This window comes from Nipponia nippon, unplaced genomic scaffold, assembly GCF_047370975.1.
Source record: "Nipponia nippon isolate SJK-2023a ecotype South Korea unplaced genomic scaffold, ASM4737097v1 scaffold_9, whole genome shotgun sequence".
NCBI lineage: Eukaryota > Metazoa > Chordata > Aves > Pelecaniformes > Threskiornithidae > Nipponia > Nipponia nippon.
This window is the reverse complement of record NW_028262413.1, coordinates 12,860,949-12,878,832: the sequence shown is the minus strand read 5'-3', so window position 1 is coordinate 12,878,832 and position 17,884 is coordinate 12,860,949. Positions and strand designations below refer to the sequence as shown.

Here is a 17,884-nt window from a genome sequence, read left to right as displayed (position 1 = left end):
TTTCAGTTTAATTTAATTCCTTTTCCTTTCCTTCAAACTGTATACATGAGCTTGGTTATTTCTTTGGAAAAAGAATGAAGTCAAGGGAGGGAGCAGACTGCTTTCCTTGCTTAAGCTGAACTAGAAGTCTTTTTTTTTTTCCATGAAGAAGTGTTTTCCATGGCTTACAAAGGCAGTACGGTGTTTTTGGAGGCCCCATCCCAAATTAGGAATTAAACAGAGGTCGTCTTGTGCAACCTCTGTGACAGTCACACCTGATAGTAGGATACATGGGAAGGCTGCTTGGCCCCTGCCCTCCAGGCTGGGTGCTGCTTATGGAATGGGGTAGCTCCTACTTCAGTCATATTCCTCAAAGCCAGGGGAGAGATTTAATTAGGTGAGTCACATTAACTTCATACACATTTTTCACTGGCAAAGAAAAACCCAGAGGGTGAGAGCTGTGTTTTGGGGAGTTTTTCCATAGTGGATGGAACCCCAACCAAGCACCTGCCCTATCACTGCACAGGCTTTGCAAGATGCCGCCTGCCTTCATCACGGTGCCCACGGGGAGGCTGCTGGGTGGCTGGAGAAGGAGGGATCCTTCTCATAATCCTTACTTTCCACTCTCTGAAATGACCTGCACTCATCCATTGCAACTTATAGTATGGTATTAACTGTTCTGAAAATGTATATTCTCTCCTCTCATTGGAGTGCTGGAGAATTAAAGGACGCATCTCCTTTAATGCATAATAGGATATGTCTTGTCAGCACAGTGTTCCAGAATGAAAAACATGTAAATAAAAGTATGAAAAATGTTAATGCAGAAAATGGCCAAGCAGATTAGAGTGTTAAGCACCTCCTGTACAATGGAGATAAGAAGGTTATACAGACTTCTAAACATCTTTATAACATGCCTCTTAAACTGTTTATTTTTATAAATTGTTTGCTGTAACACAGAAAACCTGCTATATATCTTACAGGCTGTTTCCTCTCCAGATGCAGGATGAAATCCAGGCTCAGCCAAAGCCAATGACCAAAAGCCTTTGGATTTCAGCAAGGCTGTGATTTCACCCATGGACTATTCCCCATTAGACAGCTTAAGTTAATTGAGCTAGCAATTACCTCCCATGTGATGACCAGCTCAGAACGGCTCCCTCCTCCTCCGCTGACATTCATTGGTGCCACAACAGGAACTGGAGAAGAAAAGACGTTGGTACTTGCAACTACCCACCGCTACTGCTGGCGGTCTTGTCCACTGGATGATTACAGCTTTTTCTAGCTCACATGCAGCTATTCTGCCTTTCAACACGTAGAACAGGGACTATATTATATAACAGTACATTTTAAATGAACTGAAATTATGTTTACACATTTTCAAGTTTATAAGGCTGAAGCCACAGATGTATTTGATACATGAGTACCCTGGTTCAAAAAATTAATTAAAGAAGCTAGTAGCATCAAGTATCTGACATTATTATGCCTCATCAACTAATTGGCAAAATGATGTTCCATTCAGACTGTAGCTGCAACACTACTGATTTACTAATTACGCATTTGTTCAGTAAACATGTTGTTGGAGCAATATATTAATTTTTTTAATTGGCTGTATGCTTTTCTTAGGAAATTCAGAACTCTTAATTTCCTTTTCTCCTTCTCCCAACACTGTAAGTATCCAAAAGTTCATTGATTAGAGCTTGATTTCCCCAGCGTTGCTTCAGGTGTATGGTACCATAGGTGCAGGGTTGAGGTCAAGCAATGTGTTGGTGTTCCAGGCTGAAGGGGCTTCTCATCACTCAAATGGTGCTTGGTGGAGAGGCAAGGAAAATATCAGCATTTCTTGCCTCTTGCACTATATTTTCATAAACATGCCCACCCCATTAGCCTATAAATACTGACAGTTTGGGGGAATTGGTCTGTGATGTAATGAATGGAATTTAGACACACCAGCCTTGTTCTTATTGTATAGTTCGCTACAGATCTACTTGCAAGGATGACATCATGTTCCTTTTCAGTGGCTGGAGAAGTATGAAAAAGAGGAAAACCCTGGAACTGACTGAGACAGAAGCCCCCTATAAGAGGGCATTTGTACTGTTTACCGTCTCCAAAACTTTGGTACTATTTTTAGAAATTTCAAGATTGTTTTGTCATTCCCTTCATTCAGCTCTCACTGTCTGTAAATTGGATGTGTTGGGACAGGGCTGAGGACAGGGTCAGAAGCAGGCAGGACAGTTATATCTCAGAAGCTTTTTCAGAGATTCTGGTAAGTTTTGCCACGTCCGCCTGCACTTCCCCATGTCTTCCACCCAGCGTTAGCCCAGCTCTAGTAGAGACAATAAAGGCAATAGCCCTTTAAGTTCACAGAAATTTATCTGAACCCACTATCACTTCTAGATTCAAGTCCACATATAAATCTTTATCTGATTTCATCCTTTCTAGAAATGTAGAAATTTCATGATAATTTTGTTGTGCAGTCATAAAAGTGAGTGCAAGTGCAAACAGACAGGTTCTTTTGGAGAGTTCAGCATAGGTATTCAGTTTTGTCACTGACAATCTATGAGCACATCAGAGGCAAATAAACTAAAACGGAAAAGAACTACATTAAAGGAAAAAATGACAAAACAGATTTTCAAGCCTAGTGCTTCACTGTTTCATGAACCAGTTGATGCTCAATTAGTTCATATGTTAAATGTGTTCAGTACTTACTACATTTGCATGGGGAAAAAATTTGTACTACTGCTCAGCAGAACCTCAACTGGGTCATAGTTGAGAAACAGATGAAAATTTACAGCTGAGTGCACCAACAGAGGCTCAATTAATTCTCAGATCCATTTTAATGAAATGAACAGCGGCTCATTTGCATCCACAAACCTACTAATGCTCAGATTTCAGCTGGCAAAATAGCTATTATAATAGTGAAGTTCAAATTCACCCTTTCATGGCCAGTCTTTTGCTGTCCACACTGTCATATTGTTTTCAGTTTCCTATTCTGATAAAAAATATAAAGATAAACTGCTACTTCTCCCACTGCACAGCAATGTTTTGAGACAGAATGATTTACAGCAACGAAGAGGTTAAGCAACTAAACCTGAACTGAGTCTTCCTATTTCTTTTGTTAAGCTTCAGATAGGGCCACACTGTAAGGAAATAATGTTGCTTGTGCTATTGCCATGATAAATAATATTAATTTTATTGTTTCTCTCTCTTTCCAGCCCTAGCCTTGTGAATCCCTCTAATAAAAAGAAAGCTTTAAAAGATGAAAGCTGTTACAGACTCTATAGGTGGTTTTGAATATCACACTTTTCAAAGGCCCATGGTGGTAACAGCAAGAAAGACCTTCTCAAGACTAATTTTGACTTCATGATCAGTCATGTAATGGAGAACATATATCTGTGATACTCTGCTGGGAAATTTAGAAAATCTGGCTTCTTCCTGTCTCCAGCTTTTCTTTAGCCTTCCCTTTTCACTTTGCTCCTTACTCCTTGCATGTGAAAGTTTCCTGTGGTTCTCCTGCTGGAAGAAGGGGTCATGTACCACTCGGGCATGCATCCCCCAGCCACCTAAGCCCAGGCAGGATCAGTGCATCTTTCCAGGCTGGAGGCTCTCAGGCTCTTTCCTTTGCTTGGGAGCAGCCTGCAATCTGCTTTACTACCACACTGGCCAGGCAGTCCTGACGGCTGATAAGACTCATTTGACGTCACTCCACACCCGGAAAGCTGACAAAATCTATCAAAATTGGTGTTCTAATGATAAAATATTTTTTTTCTGGCATCAGTACTCAGTATAAGGTTTCGCTTCAACAATAGGAAAAAGAACTTACTAAATTTAAATAAACTGATTTAATACATTTTGAAGTAATTCTGCCTTGGGACAAATATTATAGGTATTGTGAGAAACAAATGGATCCCCCTTTCTAAGGATATATGTATTTTCTGCTGTATAATGTACAATACTGTATTTTGAGTTCTGTCTTGAAATGCAACTTGCCAAACTTCATAGCTTGGCAAATGAGATAAACAGAGAGAGAAAGTGGATTGTAAAAGCTGCTTCCATTTTACTGCCTTCCATCCTATAAATACTGATTTTATAGGTGGGAGAGAGTTGATAAGCAGGGGGTTGGGAGAAACATAAAACAAACCAAAGGTTTGGGCTTCAAATAAATTGTACCAAACTGAGTAGGTCAAAGGACTGACAGTGAGTCTTCTTCCTATGAGGTTCCAAGTCCCAGAAGATAAATGTGTAAAGGTTAGACAGACAGATAGTAAGGATCCCACCCTGGAGTCAGTGAAAGCTATTAGTTTCACTGGGCTTTGGATGCTGTAATTTATTTCCTCCAGTTAAAGCCAATATCCTGTCCCTACTGATGCTCAGATATCAAACACTGTCTGCAGCATTACATGCTTATGCTAGGACATGCCAGAGAGCTGGCTTTATCATTTTCTATGCAAGTCCCTGAGCAGGGTATAAATGCAGTTATAATTGAAAGAAAACAAAAGTTGCTCCCCAATTGCCCGAATTAAAGCTTGTGTTCAGGCATGGGGATTAGAGATATTTTGGAACGTATCAAAGGGAGGAAGCATGGGCCAGCTCCAGCCTTTATTCCTGGCCCAAGTGATCTCCAAACCAGAGAGAAAAGCATGCAGTACCTCAACCATGTCCAAGCATCCCTTGCATTGGTAGTGCAGGTCTGCTGTCATGAAGCCATAGCAGCCACAGACTAAAATGCCAGATGGGTACATAAGTAACCCTGTAAGAGTGGATGGCTCTGCTGCAGTGAAATTCTCACACCCGGGAGCTGGCAATGTGTCTGTGTGAAAAAAGCCGACAGAAACTAGGGACTTACCTGCTGCTTTAGTTTTCAGTAGAGCTGATGGTCTGCTTGGCTCCCCAATTCCAACACTATTACTGGCAACCACACGAAACTCATACTCAACCCAAGGGCTTAAGTCAACCACTGTTGCCTTGTGAGTCTTACTATTAATGACTTCAGGAACTAAAGGTAAAATAAGCATGTCATGACAATTTATTTTTGGAGTAATTAATGGTATATGCAAAAAATACAAGGCAACTCTCAAATTGCTCACCTGTTGCAACTGCCTGCCATCCAACTGAGAAAGGAGTCCTCATCTGAACACTGTAGATCTGGACTGGACTATTATTATCTATTCCAGACTTCCAGGATAACACAGCAGTAGTGCTAGAAATATGTTCAACTTTAACATCTTCTGGTGGACCTGGAGGGCCTAATATGATTAGCATTTTAAGATGAACGTATGTGGAAGAGAAAATTCATTGCTGGGTTGGGTTAGGCAACTCTTACTTTCTCAAGTCAGTGGAATTATTCATGAAGCTGCAGTTTCACAGAAGCAGCCCAATCTCTAAAAGATGGCTTCATGCCTGTATTACATTTTTCTAATTAATGAGCGGGTTTGAGTCAGGAAAATGAATGTCTTCATGTTTCTAATATGAAAACTGCAAACAAGGGAATGATTATTTTTGTCTGACAAAGAAAGTTACATAGTGTGAACCATCCAACATTTTCAGAATTCCTATTGAATTTAATCAAAACTGAGGTTTAGAAAGACTGCAAGATGGTGCACTATACAGATTTCTGATAGGATTTAGAGGATCTGCTCCCATAACAGCATTTCTCTTGCTGCTGGCAGTAAAAAGAATAGTTAGTTGACCATAGAAAATATTTTTTCATATTATCTCCAAATAGAGGAAAGGAACCAGGTCTCTTGTTTTTTTCCCAGTCTGCAAAGTGACCCAGAGATGCCCAGCAAGAAGCAGGTGACAGCAGTCTGCTGAAAGTAGAGGACATCCCTATGCCCTGCCATATTGACCTGTGTGGACAGAAAAGTTTACCTTCCAAAGAGGCCGTGGCAGAATTGCACAGATCTCCCTGGGTTAGCTGCACACTAGGATCATGCTGGCCAGAATCTCAATCCAATTTTGGGGTCAAGGGTACAAGATATATAACGTTTCACTATTGAAATGTTGAATTGATATCCTAGGAACCGTTTAAACAACAGCAGACATTAAGAATTTCTAATTCCTCCAGAAGATATATGTGTCTACATTTAACAGACATACCTCTTACAATTATATCTATTGTTGCAGATTGACTGTCTAAAGTTGTTTGTACCATGCACACATATTTCCCAGAATGATGTAGCTGAATATTTCTTATCATCAAATCCCCAACAGATTCCTGGAGATACAAAGAAAGTAAACTAATCATTCACAACATGCTTTCCATACTGGACATTTTTATAAATTGCTCAATATTAATAAAAAATTCAGCTTTTAAATTAAAATATTTATAGCTATCATCAGTTTCTTTCATGTGGACATTTTTATTATGGTTTCACAAATAACTCAAGCACCTTTATGAAATTTAAGAAAGAAAAATAAATGGCTGCAGCCCTTGTAAAGAAACAGTGATTTGCCATGCATATAAATAATGATGGAAGAATTATGATAAATATTTGTGTCATCTAAAGACTGTGGCAAATACTTTCATTAAGCACTAAGGAGTTTAAAAAACTTACTCTTCCGATTCTTTCAAAATGAGTTATTCCTCTATTAAAATCAATTGTATTGCCATTGAATGACCATGTGAACACCACATGAACGGAGGGGTCATGAGACACCTGGCATGGAAGGACTATGCTTTCTCCAACTGTTACATCCATATCAGAGGGTGGAGTAGTAATTACAGTCCTTTCTGTGGAGACAAAAAAAAAATTCCTTTTTATTAACATGCTTATAAAAATAGTAGACCTTGAATGAGTTTTGTACCATTTGTGAAATGATTTAAAATTGGCCCAAATGTTCCATAATAAAGAAAATTATCTGTAATACGGTGATGGCTTCAGAACGTTCTTACCCGTGTGTAGCCTATTACTTTTGCAGTATCAATACAACAAGCACGCTGTGTGCCTCTCAGAGTGAGCAGATGTCAGGGGCAACATGCTAAATTAGTCATATGTTATTTTGTAAAGCCCATAGTCAATAGATATGATTTCAGCTCAAAAAATGCAGAATTCATTACTAAGACTGTTAAAAATATGCACATGGTTCTTCAAACTTGAAAATCTCTCCTTATAGGAAACTGCACCAAAAGCAAAATTGCTGTTCATCTCCGTTTACTTTATACATTGAGATCCTTAATCCATATTAATGTTAGTGGTAGTTTACTGCACAGTGTTGCTTACCTTACAGCTTCAAAGAAGGTATCTTCACAGACAGAAAAACTATTCATGTAATCTTTTTTAACCCCTTACACTGAGAAACAAACTTGCTGCTCTTATTAAGGAAAGTAGTAGCTTGCTGAAGGGGAAAGAAATAGGTTTATATGGCTTCACTTTTGTTGGTATGACTAGCAGATAGATTAGAGATAACAACCACTTTGTTGTAAGCAATTCCCTTGAATAAAGCTTTTGTGCATGAAAGTGTTATAAAATGGTGAGAATTTAGACGCACATGAATAAAATGAGAGCAGAATCTATTGAACAATATTAATACATTCTGAAAATAATGAGAGAGGAGGAGAAGAAAATTTGCACGAGCTGTATTAGTTCAGCATTCATTCTGGCTTAACCCTATGTTTTAGAAATTTACTTGAAAAGTCAGGATTTTGGTTTTACCAAGGCCTTGGTTCCAAAGGGTTGATGCATGACAGGGCATTCAGCCCCTTACCTTCACACACTTTTTTGTTCAGACTGTCACCGTCATTGCAGTAACTGATTAATATGTGGGTCCAGACTGGCAATATGGGCCAAAACTTGAAGGGCTTCTTCCCAGCATCTGAGCTGCGCTGGGTGAGCGACTGTTATGGCAGTGGTCACACAGGAACAAGGTAGAATGTTGCATTTTCTGCTACCCTTTTAAAATAAAACTGGATCTCACTAGTCTCAGTGATATACCTGCTGCAGGCATCAGGTAAAGTTTTCCAAGGGAAACAAAGAAAGAACTTGTCTGATTTTTATTATTATAGACAAATCAAGTGGTTTTTTTGTGGTATCATTAAGAGAGTGTCAGAGGTTCTCATCATGAGTTAGAGTTCAGACTCGGAGCCCACTTTCTCAGATTTCTCTGCGTACTCTGATAGCTCTTCACAACCATGTAAAACTATCATTGTGGCAGCTCCATCAGTTTGTCTGAAGTCAAGGACTGCAGAAATGTGAAGGCCTCAGATGACTGTCATGAAGATACTTGATCATTAGGTTACAGAAATCTCTTCCTCTCCCTGGAAGCAGTGTGTCAGATGCAATAAATTCCAGATGATTCAAGGGCCATATTCTTTGTTGGCACAACTCCACTGATTTCAGCACATGCTGGCAAAGAACTTGGCCCCATAAATCTCAAATGAAGTAATTCCATTGTGAAGTACAGGTAACTTTTATAGAATAACATTGAAAAGTATCTGGGAACTACAGAGAACCTCCACAAAGTTTTCTTTCTTTGCTTTTTCTCCTGTACGTCTTATTCTCACAGCTGAAACAGAACTGCATGAATAATACTTTGAGGAGAGAAATTCTATTACTTGCAATAATGCTGTATATGTTACAGGAAGAAAAAAGAAATAATAACCTGGTATACGTTAAAAATTGGAAAGTTACTTTCATGATAGCTGGAACTTCTCTTTGCTACTAGCAGGTGGAGAGGTGTGATCTTCTGACCTGATATGGTCCTCTAAACTCCTCATGTCTTCCTGCAAAGCCATCCTGTCAGACTCTCTCCTTCCTTAAACCTATAAACCATGTGCATCTCTACAATGAGCTTTTAAAGCCAATGAAATATGGTATTGAAGAAGCAAAGTCTTCCCCTGAATACCACAATCCACCTCAAAGTGGAAATTCTACATTGCTCTGAATGTTTATGGTATGCTTTCTCCCAGACACCACTTGGGTTTTGTCTGCTCTGTTTTTAGCTGTGCAGGAGAGATGTCTCCACATATATTCTCTCATAAATGATGCAAAAGGTTATGCCTGGTTTACAAGAGGGTGTTGAAGGGTCTGGCAAGTCAGCCTGGGCTGTCCCTCACCTCATGTAGCTCTTGGGTCTGACCTGTGTGGTGGAGCTGGGAGAACCAGGAGGTGGGAACTGGCTCCTCTGAAATCGCTGCAAGGGTCACCTCCACAGCTCCTGTCTCCTGTACAGTGTAACTGCACCTGGGAATGGAGAGGGCTGGCCTTAACAAGGCTCATTTACAATGTCAGTCAATTAGATGGGCAACAGTATGTTTCCTGAGCCTTGCATTGGTAAGCTCAATATCTGGATATGAGTGAACAGTGGGTTCAGCTTCCCAGGCCTCTCGGGTAGTCCCCAAAGCCTAAGATGAGCTCCTTGCTGCCAGGTATAAACTGCTGCTGGTATTTTATCTGTCTTGCTTAAAGGTGACTTGGATGTATCTGTTTTGCACTGCTTTAATGACAGCCTGAAGATACCCTTTGAATTGGGTGTTCTGCTAAAACTCCAAAGCCAGGCACTTATACCAGGGATGAAATTCATCTTTTCTGCTTTAGTTCATTCAGCATTAATAAAACTTTCCACCACTACTGAATTTTCCATGTGTTAAGTACTCCCTGTCCTTCAAATTTCTCTTTAAAATATCTACCCTTCACAAGACCCACATCACCTCTGCTGCCACAAGACTTAATGCCACCTCGTTTTGTAACTCCTGCTTCTCTGGATTGGATTGGTTGGTCACCAGGATCAGTGCATTTTGACCCTTCTACAATGCACTGTGTACAATTACAACATTCTATAAATAAGTAAAATACTATAAATAAAATCAATTTATTTCTATGGAAAGGTCAAAGTAAGGCTAAACAAGAAAAATACAAACAGGATTGCATAGAATTTGTAATCAGATTCAACAGTTATATTCTAAACCCCATAGAATACAAATAGAAAATGATGTCCTGGTTTTTGTAAAATCTTTAAGCCTCCATCAAAGCCAGTTGTCTATTGTACAGGAAGGGGCCAGCTGGTTGTAATGACACTGGCTGGGTATTTTTTGAAACTTTTCTTCATCAGAAGATTCCAATATTATGGTTGCCTCATTAGGTCTGTCATGTAATTTCTTGTGTCATTATTTGATCGCACATTCAAAGAGATCAGAAATAAGACATAGAATCATAGAATGCTTTGGGATGAAAGGGACCTTTAAAGGTCATTTAGTCCATCCCCCCTGCAATTGGCAAGGACATCTACAACTAGATCAGGTTGCTCAGAGCCCCATCCAGTCTGGCCTTGAATGTTTCCAAGGATGGGGCATCTACCACCTATCTGGGCAGCCTGTTCCAGTGTTTCACCACCCTCATTGTAAAAAATTTCTTCCTTATATCTCGTCTGAATCTACCCTATTTTAGTTTAAAACCATTACCCCTTGTCCTGTTGCTATAGGCCCTATTAAAAAGTCTGTCCCCATTTTTCTTATAAGCCCCCTTTAAGTATTGAAAAGCTGCAATAAGGTCACCTCACAGCCTTCTCTTCTCCAGACTGAGCAACCCCAGGTCTTTCAGCCTTTCCTCATAGCAGAGGTGTTCCATCCCTCTGATCATTTTTCTGGCCCTCCTCTGGACCTGCTCCAACAGGTCCATGTCCTTCCTGTGCTGAAGACTCCAGAGCTGGATGCAGTACTCCAGGTGGAGTCTCACCAGAGCAGAGTAGAGCATCCTATTATAGAATGTTATTAGAAGGAATAAAAATTCCAGAGATCATTTATCTGTTAAAACCTATGGAATGCCTCCTTAGGGAAAAGAAAAATATTTTGAAAAAAATGTATTCCATGGAACCCTCTAGTGAACCCTTATTTTGGAATATCAGAACATAAAGGTTTCCTCTTATAACACAACAAATCCCAAGAGCTATATGCTGTTAGTATTACAAGAAGTCTATTTTCTTATTGGCATGAACCTATCTGCCTCCACCAAATAAATACTGAAAACTGTCCTTTTGTGAATTATACTGGGTTTCTGTGTGAGGTGTGGTTCTTTATTAGTGTTAGCAACAAAATCCATTTTATTATGGTATTATCATCCTCTTGTATCTCCTGTTCTAGCCTGCTCATATCCAGTGATACCACTGATGTAAAGTGGTTCACTTGTGTGATATTTTCTGCTTCTTTTATGGGGTTGACTTTAAGACTTCCACCTCAAATACTTTTAAAAGCTTCTTAAAAGCTCTTGGTTCTACATTATCTATCTATCTTGCTTAGCAACTGCAGACATGCATTATATGGCAAATCCCATTTCTGAGGAGAAAATAGATAAGATGTTGTGAGTGCTGGAGGTATAATAAAGACTTCTCACACAAAGAATAAACAACTCAATGAGCAGCAATAAACTTAATTTGCACATTAGATATGCTTTTCCAAGTTCTGACATTTCAGTTGAAAATAATGCTGAAGCAATGAGGCCTATAATTGAACAGCCAAAACTTCTCCAGAGGGGAAACAAAAACAAATGTTCCCTGCAAACAAGATCATTTTTATACCATGTTGTTACTCAGTGTTTTAATAAACTTCATAAATGCCAAACAAAATCTTTTTTTCATGTTTTAATGTGACTTTCCCATATTGCTCCATTAGGATGTATGTATGTGATACGTGAAATAGTATATAACCTTAATGAAGTCAGAGCTGCCTAAACCCTAGACTTCTTGGTTTATTCATTGCTAGCTGTGCTGTAACATCGTCTCAGATTACACATTGCACTGCATCAATGCTAATTACTCTTTCATAATATGAGTATGAAAAGGATTTTTGCCAGCTGCAGTAGGTTGGGGAGGAGGTCATGCCTGCAGGCTACAGTAAGCATTCTGAAGTCACTGAAAACAAGAATATTAAGAAAAAAAGAGAGTTACAAATTATATTTAATAATGTGCTCTTCTTGTAACTACAGACATTATTATTATTAGATGTTTTGCAAAACTGATTAATATGCTTACTATAATCTCAGAAGTTCCACTTTTTAACTTGTTCTCCTCATTTAAAATCAACAAATACGAATACTTTTATAAGGAAACATCTGTATTGAAAAGACCGTGTGGGAGCAAAGAGAAAAAAAAAACATACTAAGTTTGCCTCAGTTTTCCTTCTTTTTTTTTTTTCCGTCAGTGATCAAAGATCAGAGCATAGTCTTTTCATATGCTTCTCATTGGAATATCTATACAAACAGTATCTCTTTTCATGTCCTCCAGCTCTGGACTAGTCCACCTGAGTGATAAGTTTGTACAAATTCTTTTTACTAATGGAGATAGATGATCCATCAGCACAAACTTGAAGCAAAGGGCTGCTTTAGACGTAATGTACTTTAATGTGTTCCACAATGTATTTAACTGTGTTTCAAAGAAGGATGAAAGATACTGCAGGTAAGACACCCCCCTGCAGAACATCACTGGACTGGGAGCAGAGCCAGAGTGTGCAGTTACACCAGCTCAGCCCCAGCGCAGAAAAAGCTGCAGCTTTGAAGGGAAGGAGAATTACAGCAGATGTGACCATTTGATATGATGTGTCTCCTAGCCCATAACGTGATTTTCTGGATGTTTAAACTGATAATCACAGGATGGCTGTTAGGGAAGTTATTTATACACCTTCAACTAAAGCATCACAACATCTACAAATAAAACTCCTGGCCTCGCCAAGGTGGTCTGAAAAGCTGAATTAGGTGTTGAAGTTGCCAGTGTTTTCAGTGGGAGGACTTAGACCCCCATCCAAAAGCAACACAGACCACTCAATAAATTGCCTAGACCAACAGGAGAAACTAGGCAGAGCCATGTGCTTGAGTGCTGGCTGTGCCCGCTGCAGCTTCGGATGACAGCAAATAAGGACTGTCACTCAAGTAGGATCTTGCAGAAAAGGTCCTTTTCTGTGAGTGCACACCTTCCTGGGCAAGTGACACACTGCTCAAAGCAACAGTGACACGCGGGCTGTCCCCTTTTTTGCACTAATGGTTGGAGTTTCATGGTTACAGTGCTCATCCACAGTACAGGAGACCCAGGGCCAAGTCCCTCCCAGTCAAGGGTTGTGAACCCTGTGTCCCCACTTCTCTCAACCATGACTTTGTACAAGTCCACTCCAGCCAGAGAAGAGCTGAGAGCAAAGAAAGCAGAAGCCTGGGGGAAACACAGTCCCCCACAGTGAGGGCATGCAGTGAAGAGAGAGGCGGGGAAAGGACAGAAGAAGGAAACCTGGCTTTCTAGTCCCGAAGGTTATTTCTGTTTTGTACACAAGTGCTACAAAATGTGACTGGTAGGCGACTACCTGCACTTAGTGCCTTAATCAAAACAAGGGGGGAAAAAAAGGAAAAATAGAAGAAGAAAGCATGACTTGAGTTGGAGCTGGAAGTGTTATGCAGTCAGGACAGTCCTTGCTGACATCCATACAAAGTTTGGGAAACATCATGCATAACTAGGTAGTTGCACTATGACACATCTCATCAGATCCCATCAGTCGTTTTGTCTTAGAGGACGTAGGATTTGGCTTCTTGTAATGATCCTGATGGGACAAGTTCATAGTGATGACTCTCGAAGACACAAGTCACTTTCATTTTAAGGAGAGAATTAACATTTTATCTCATATACATAATAGAGAAGAAAATAATGGTAATGTGAGAGGAGGATGTTCCTCATTCTCCCTTCAGAAAAAGATCTGTTTAGTTACATTAGCCTGTAGTTAACGGTTGAAATGGTTTAATTAAACCAAAGTCTAATGTAAGAAAACATAAGTAAAAACCTCAAATGCTTTCAGACAAAGGGATTTCCTGTGAAATAAGGTGTCTTAGTATTAATATCCAGGAAAACAAACTTGTCTGAAAGCATAGAATGTATCCCTTGTTTTGTTATTATTGCAGTAATTAGACTGGGGGAGGGCTGTGGAAGATGACCATTTTAAAATTCAGAATCAAAAGCCCTGTGAAGGGCCAAAGAAGATTTTCTGCTTGGCTCTGACTTGTTTTGGAGTTATTTACCAAAGTAGCGCACAGCAGCTGGGATGAAGAGAAGGAGTGGGTGTCTACAGGATCTGCAGGAATGCAATGTATGTAACGTATATCTGCCCCATGCTGAAGAAAATAAACCCACCTGATTTTCAGCTTACTTCATAACATCTTATTTCTTTTTGGCACCCTGGCTTTAAAGTCTCTTCTGCAGTCTCAGATGTGATATAAATTGTAAATGAGCTGAATAAACTCACCCAAGCACACTGCACAGGGTACACTGAACCTCCACACTGCCTTGGTGCCGTTTTAAACTCTGGCTGTCCAGTGCTTGCAACAGTGCAGCCCATATCTGTGACGTCTAAATGGTACTGCAGTGCAAATATCATTATTAATGTTACTTTCTGTTTCTGTGGATATCTTGGGAGACCTACTGATAAACAAATTGATCATTGGAGTGGTGTGGTCATGAGGTTTTCTATGCTGCAGGCAGTGGGGAGCTCAGTTTCAGCTTTAAACTGCAAGTAAAAACCTGTCAATACTAGCATTGATTGGCACAGACCTGGGCATCCCAATGAAAAAATCACATACTTTCTAATATTCATAAAGCACAAAAGAAAATACTAAACTACCTTTCACAATCAGGTTCCCTGAATTTCTGGCAACTCCAAACTGATTTGTTGCTATACAAGTGTACACCCCGGCATCTGATTTGGTGATGTTATAGAGCCTGAGACTGCCATCCTGTAGTAAGAAGACCCTGCGGAAAAAAAATAAACAAAAAAGAAGAAAAAAAGACTTCTGTTACAAGAACTGTAATAGAAATGCAATTCTACTTTTAATATTGAAATGCTTCCATTATACTTTTCTCTTCTACAGCAAGCTGAATATGTATCAACCAATTTTCACCTCTGCTTATTATTGATTTATATATTAGGAATGTTATATTGACATAATGGAGTTGACCATTAACTTATCTAGCTGACTTTGTTGCAGCAAAATTTGGAGTCTCAAGGGAAAGAAGGAAGACCCAACTTGTTACCTAGTTGTGCTATATTTTACCATGGGGGGCTTTTTTTTTTCAGATCCCTAATGCTCCTATGCTATACTAATGTTGTGTCTGAGCCCAGCTGCCTGTGCAATTTTGTCAGGATTATTAAAAGATATTAGCAGACTAGCTGAGATGCTGAAATGCCATCTCACAAGCCAAGGAGCCAAATCAAATACATTGCTGTCTCATAGGGCCATCAAATCACCTTATTAGTGACTATGCTGTTTACACCAGTTTGCAGAGTACTGGGTAAATTGCATTTAATAGTAATTTCAGGAGCACTGCTGGGTTTTATGGACAAAATTAATTTCTGAGCTTGTTCATATGCTTCTTCATGTCAATGAGATACTTTAGGATGTAAGTCAGTACAGAGTTTGGCACGTTTTCCTTTGGTAAGCTTTCACTGCATGCCTGGCACCTTTCAGATTTTACATACAAGGACAGCACTTCTTCACAAATATACAGAACATATCTATCAAAGGTAGAGAATTTCAAAATGAAAACTGAATTAGGTAAGCAATGAACTTTTGGATAGAAAATAATATTATCCTGTAACATTTTGTTAATTCTGTGTCAGTTCCTCCATCCACCTGTTGCATCTGGTAGATGTTGAAGTTCTTGACCAATTTTTTCTGAGTTTAGAAGAAGGACAGTGGGCTGAATGACATGAAGTTCCTGGAAGCTTCATGAAAATGGGGTCAGCATCTCTATGTACAGCCCCTCTTGCCAGTAAGGCCACTGCATAAGCACACTCCTTAGTAGGCATCAGAGAATCTGCACCCAACTGCGGAAGAGCTGCACTCACATGTCACACTTTCTTACATCTGACAAAATCCAGATCTAAGTCACAAATCCACAGGAAATCAGGCTTCATTCATTCCAGTGGTCTCAGAAGCACTGCATTATTTTTTTATATTCCTCTTTTAATTGACATTTAAATCTAATACAAGAATCCTTTTATAAAAAGAAAATATCTAATTCATGCATCACAGCTTGGGTATTTAATATTTATTACTAACAACATAAGATAGGATGATGTAATGAATTATTAAAGGAAATGAACAATAACAAGAGCAGAAGTTGAAGTTGGCAGTAATATCATAGCAATTAAACACACAAAAAACATCATAGTGTCTTGCTGCATTCCACTCTGGCATTTATACTCTTGTAGCTATATGTGTAACACACATTAGACCTTGTTCTGCTTCCCGTTACATGCTCCCAGCCTCTCAGCTTATGAAGAGAAGTGCTAGACTTGGATTTCTGGTGGTCTTCTTGCTTACATCTCCCCAGTTTCATGTCTCCTTCTCTTGTCTGACCTTACCCTGCCAAAAGATCTGCTCCTGAGCAGGGGTGGATTTAGGAATGAGAAAAAAATGAGATGTCCCTGTGGTGCTGGGCACTCTCTCACTGAGGTTTGGAGCTGAGAGGGGAAGGGATTTAGCAATAATCACCAGGTACTGCAGCAGTTGTTTGCATACAATTCGTAGTACAATGATAAAAATAAGTTTGGGTTTAATAATCCTTTATATATCCATATTAAACTGGAGATAAGCAAAATATGAAGCAACAAAGTACGTTCTTCAACATAATGATGTATCAACTAAATGACATTTTCAGATAAAGAAGGATGAATAAGCAATAAAGAACTGAGCCTTTCTGCTGGCGTCACGACACTGTGCATCAAAACAAGAGACTACGGGTGCTTCTCCCTCTCAGTATGGGGACACACCTGATGACAGTATTTCACAGTCAGGTTTAAATACAAAGAAACATTTGTAACTAGTTAAAACTTCTGCCTCTGCAATTTTCTTTGCATTAATGGTGCATTTCTTCACATCAATTTGCACCGGCCACAAGAAAACACCCTCATTAGAAACTGCTGGTGATAAAACAGTTGATTCAATTGACTGGTTAGCTAACATATGGTGGCTTCATCAAACAGTATCAAAAGATAGTAAAGTGTGAATCAGCAAATGTTCATAAATTGGATACCTGAATAATAAGTTATAACAAGTCACCATAGTGTCTTTCTCACCATCAAAAAATGATGCCCTGTTTTTTTTACTGCAGTTGCACCTAAAAGTTCTAGGTACAAATTGGACTCCAGAAGTGGGCATGAGGCAAAAAAAAAACCAACTATCCCAGTCCCCAAAAGCTTCCAATGTAGGTAAATACACAGGAAAAACAGTCTGTAAAAAAACCCAGAATAATAAAGGGGAGAATCTTTGAACACACAGGCTCTCAATGGATTTCTGGCTAAGGCTTTTTCATGAAGTTTAGTCATGTCTAGCTCAGATTTTTTTCCCAGTATTCTTCATTAGGAATTGAGACCTGAATAATTCCCAGCTTCCTGGTTTATCCACTAAGAGGGTTTTGTACCCACTCAAGAGCTGACAAGGTAAAAACTGATCTGAAGAAATACAGTTCTGAAACATTTCAGCAACTGGGCAGGCTGAGGATGGAATGCCTCTTTCAATGGATCAAAACAGAGCTTAGCAAAAAAAACCCATGAGCTAATAAAAGCTTCAGAGTTGTTTGAAACAGAGGTCATGCTACCTAAAGACAATTAGCTAGCAGTAAATAAGACACTCAGGCAGAATTTATGTAAAAACACAAAGGACTCCAGAGTAATTAGTTAGCAGGGAAGGGAATTAAAGAAAAAAAAAAGTGAGTGATTTCCAGCTGTACTGAGGTCTGTGTCAGGAGAGGGATGAGAAAGCAGAGCACAGCAGAAAATCAGGATGATGCATTTCAAATGCAAGAACAAAAAGCAATGTGAAAAACCAACCCAGTTGCCATGAACAACAAAGTTGCCATAAAACTTCCTCAGAGCCATGACTTTACGCCGTGGGTGGGTTCAGAGGGGCTGCACTTTATCCTCTTCCATTTGTCTTTCAAATAATGG

General features: G+C 39.4%; 1 protein-coding gene across 2 annotated transcripts in view; it reads right to left on the bottom strand.

Moving 5' to 3' along the window:
• The window catches only part of CNTN6 (contactin 6), a 148,756-nt gene that overhangs the window by 9,646 nt on the left and 121,226 nt on the right, over window positions 1-17,884 (bottom strand). For both annotated transcript variants that reach the window (XM_087743379.1, XM_087743380.1), the window contains exons 12-17: window positions 14,558-14,685; window positions 6,531-6,706; window positions 6,073-6,190; window positions 5,061-5,219; window positions 4,820-4,969; window positions 1,102-1,172 (exon numbers count right to left, since the gene is read on the bottom strand). In XM_087743379.1, coding sequence (XP_087599505.1) covers window positions 1,102-1,172; window positions 4,820-4,969; window positions 5,061-5,219; window positions 6,073-6,190; window positions 6,531-6,706; window positions 14,558-14,685 — 802 coding nt within the window. The remainder of the gene's footprint in view (window positions 1-1,101; window positions 1,173-4,819; window positions 4,970-5,060; window positions 5,220-6,072; window positions 6,191-6,530; window positions 6,707-14,557; window positions 14,686-17,884) is intronic.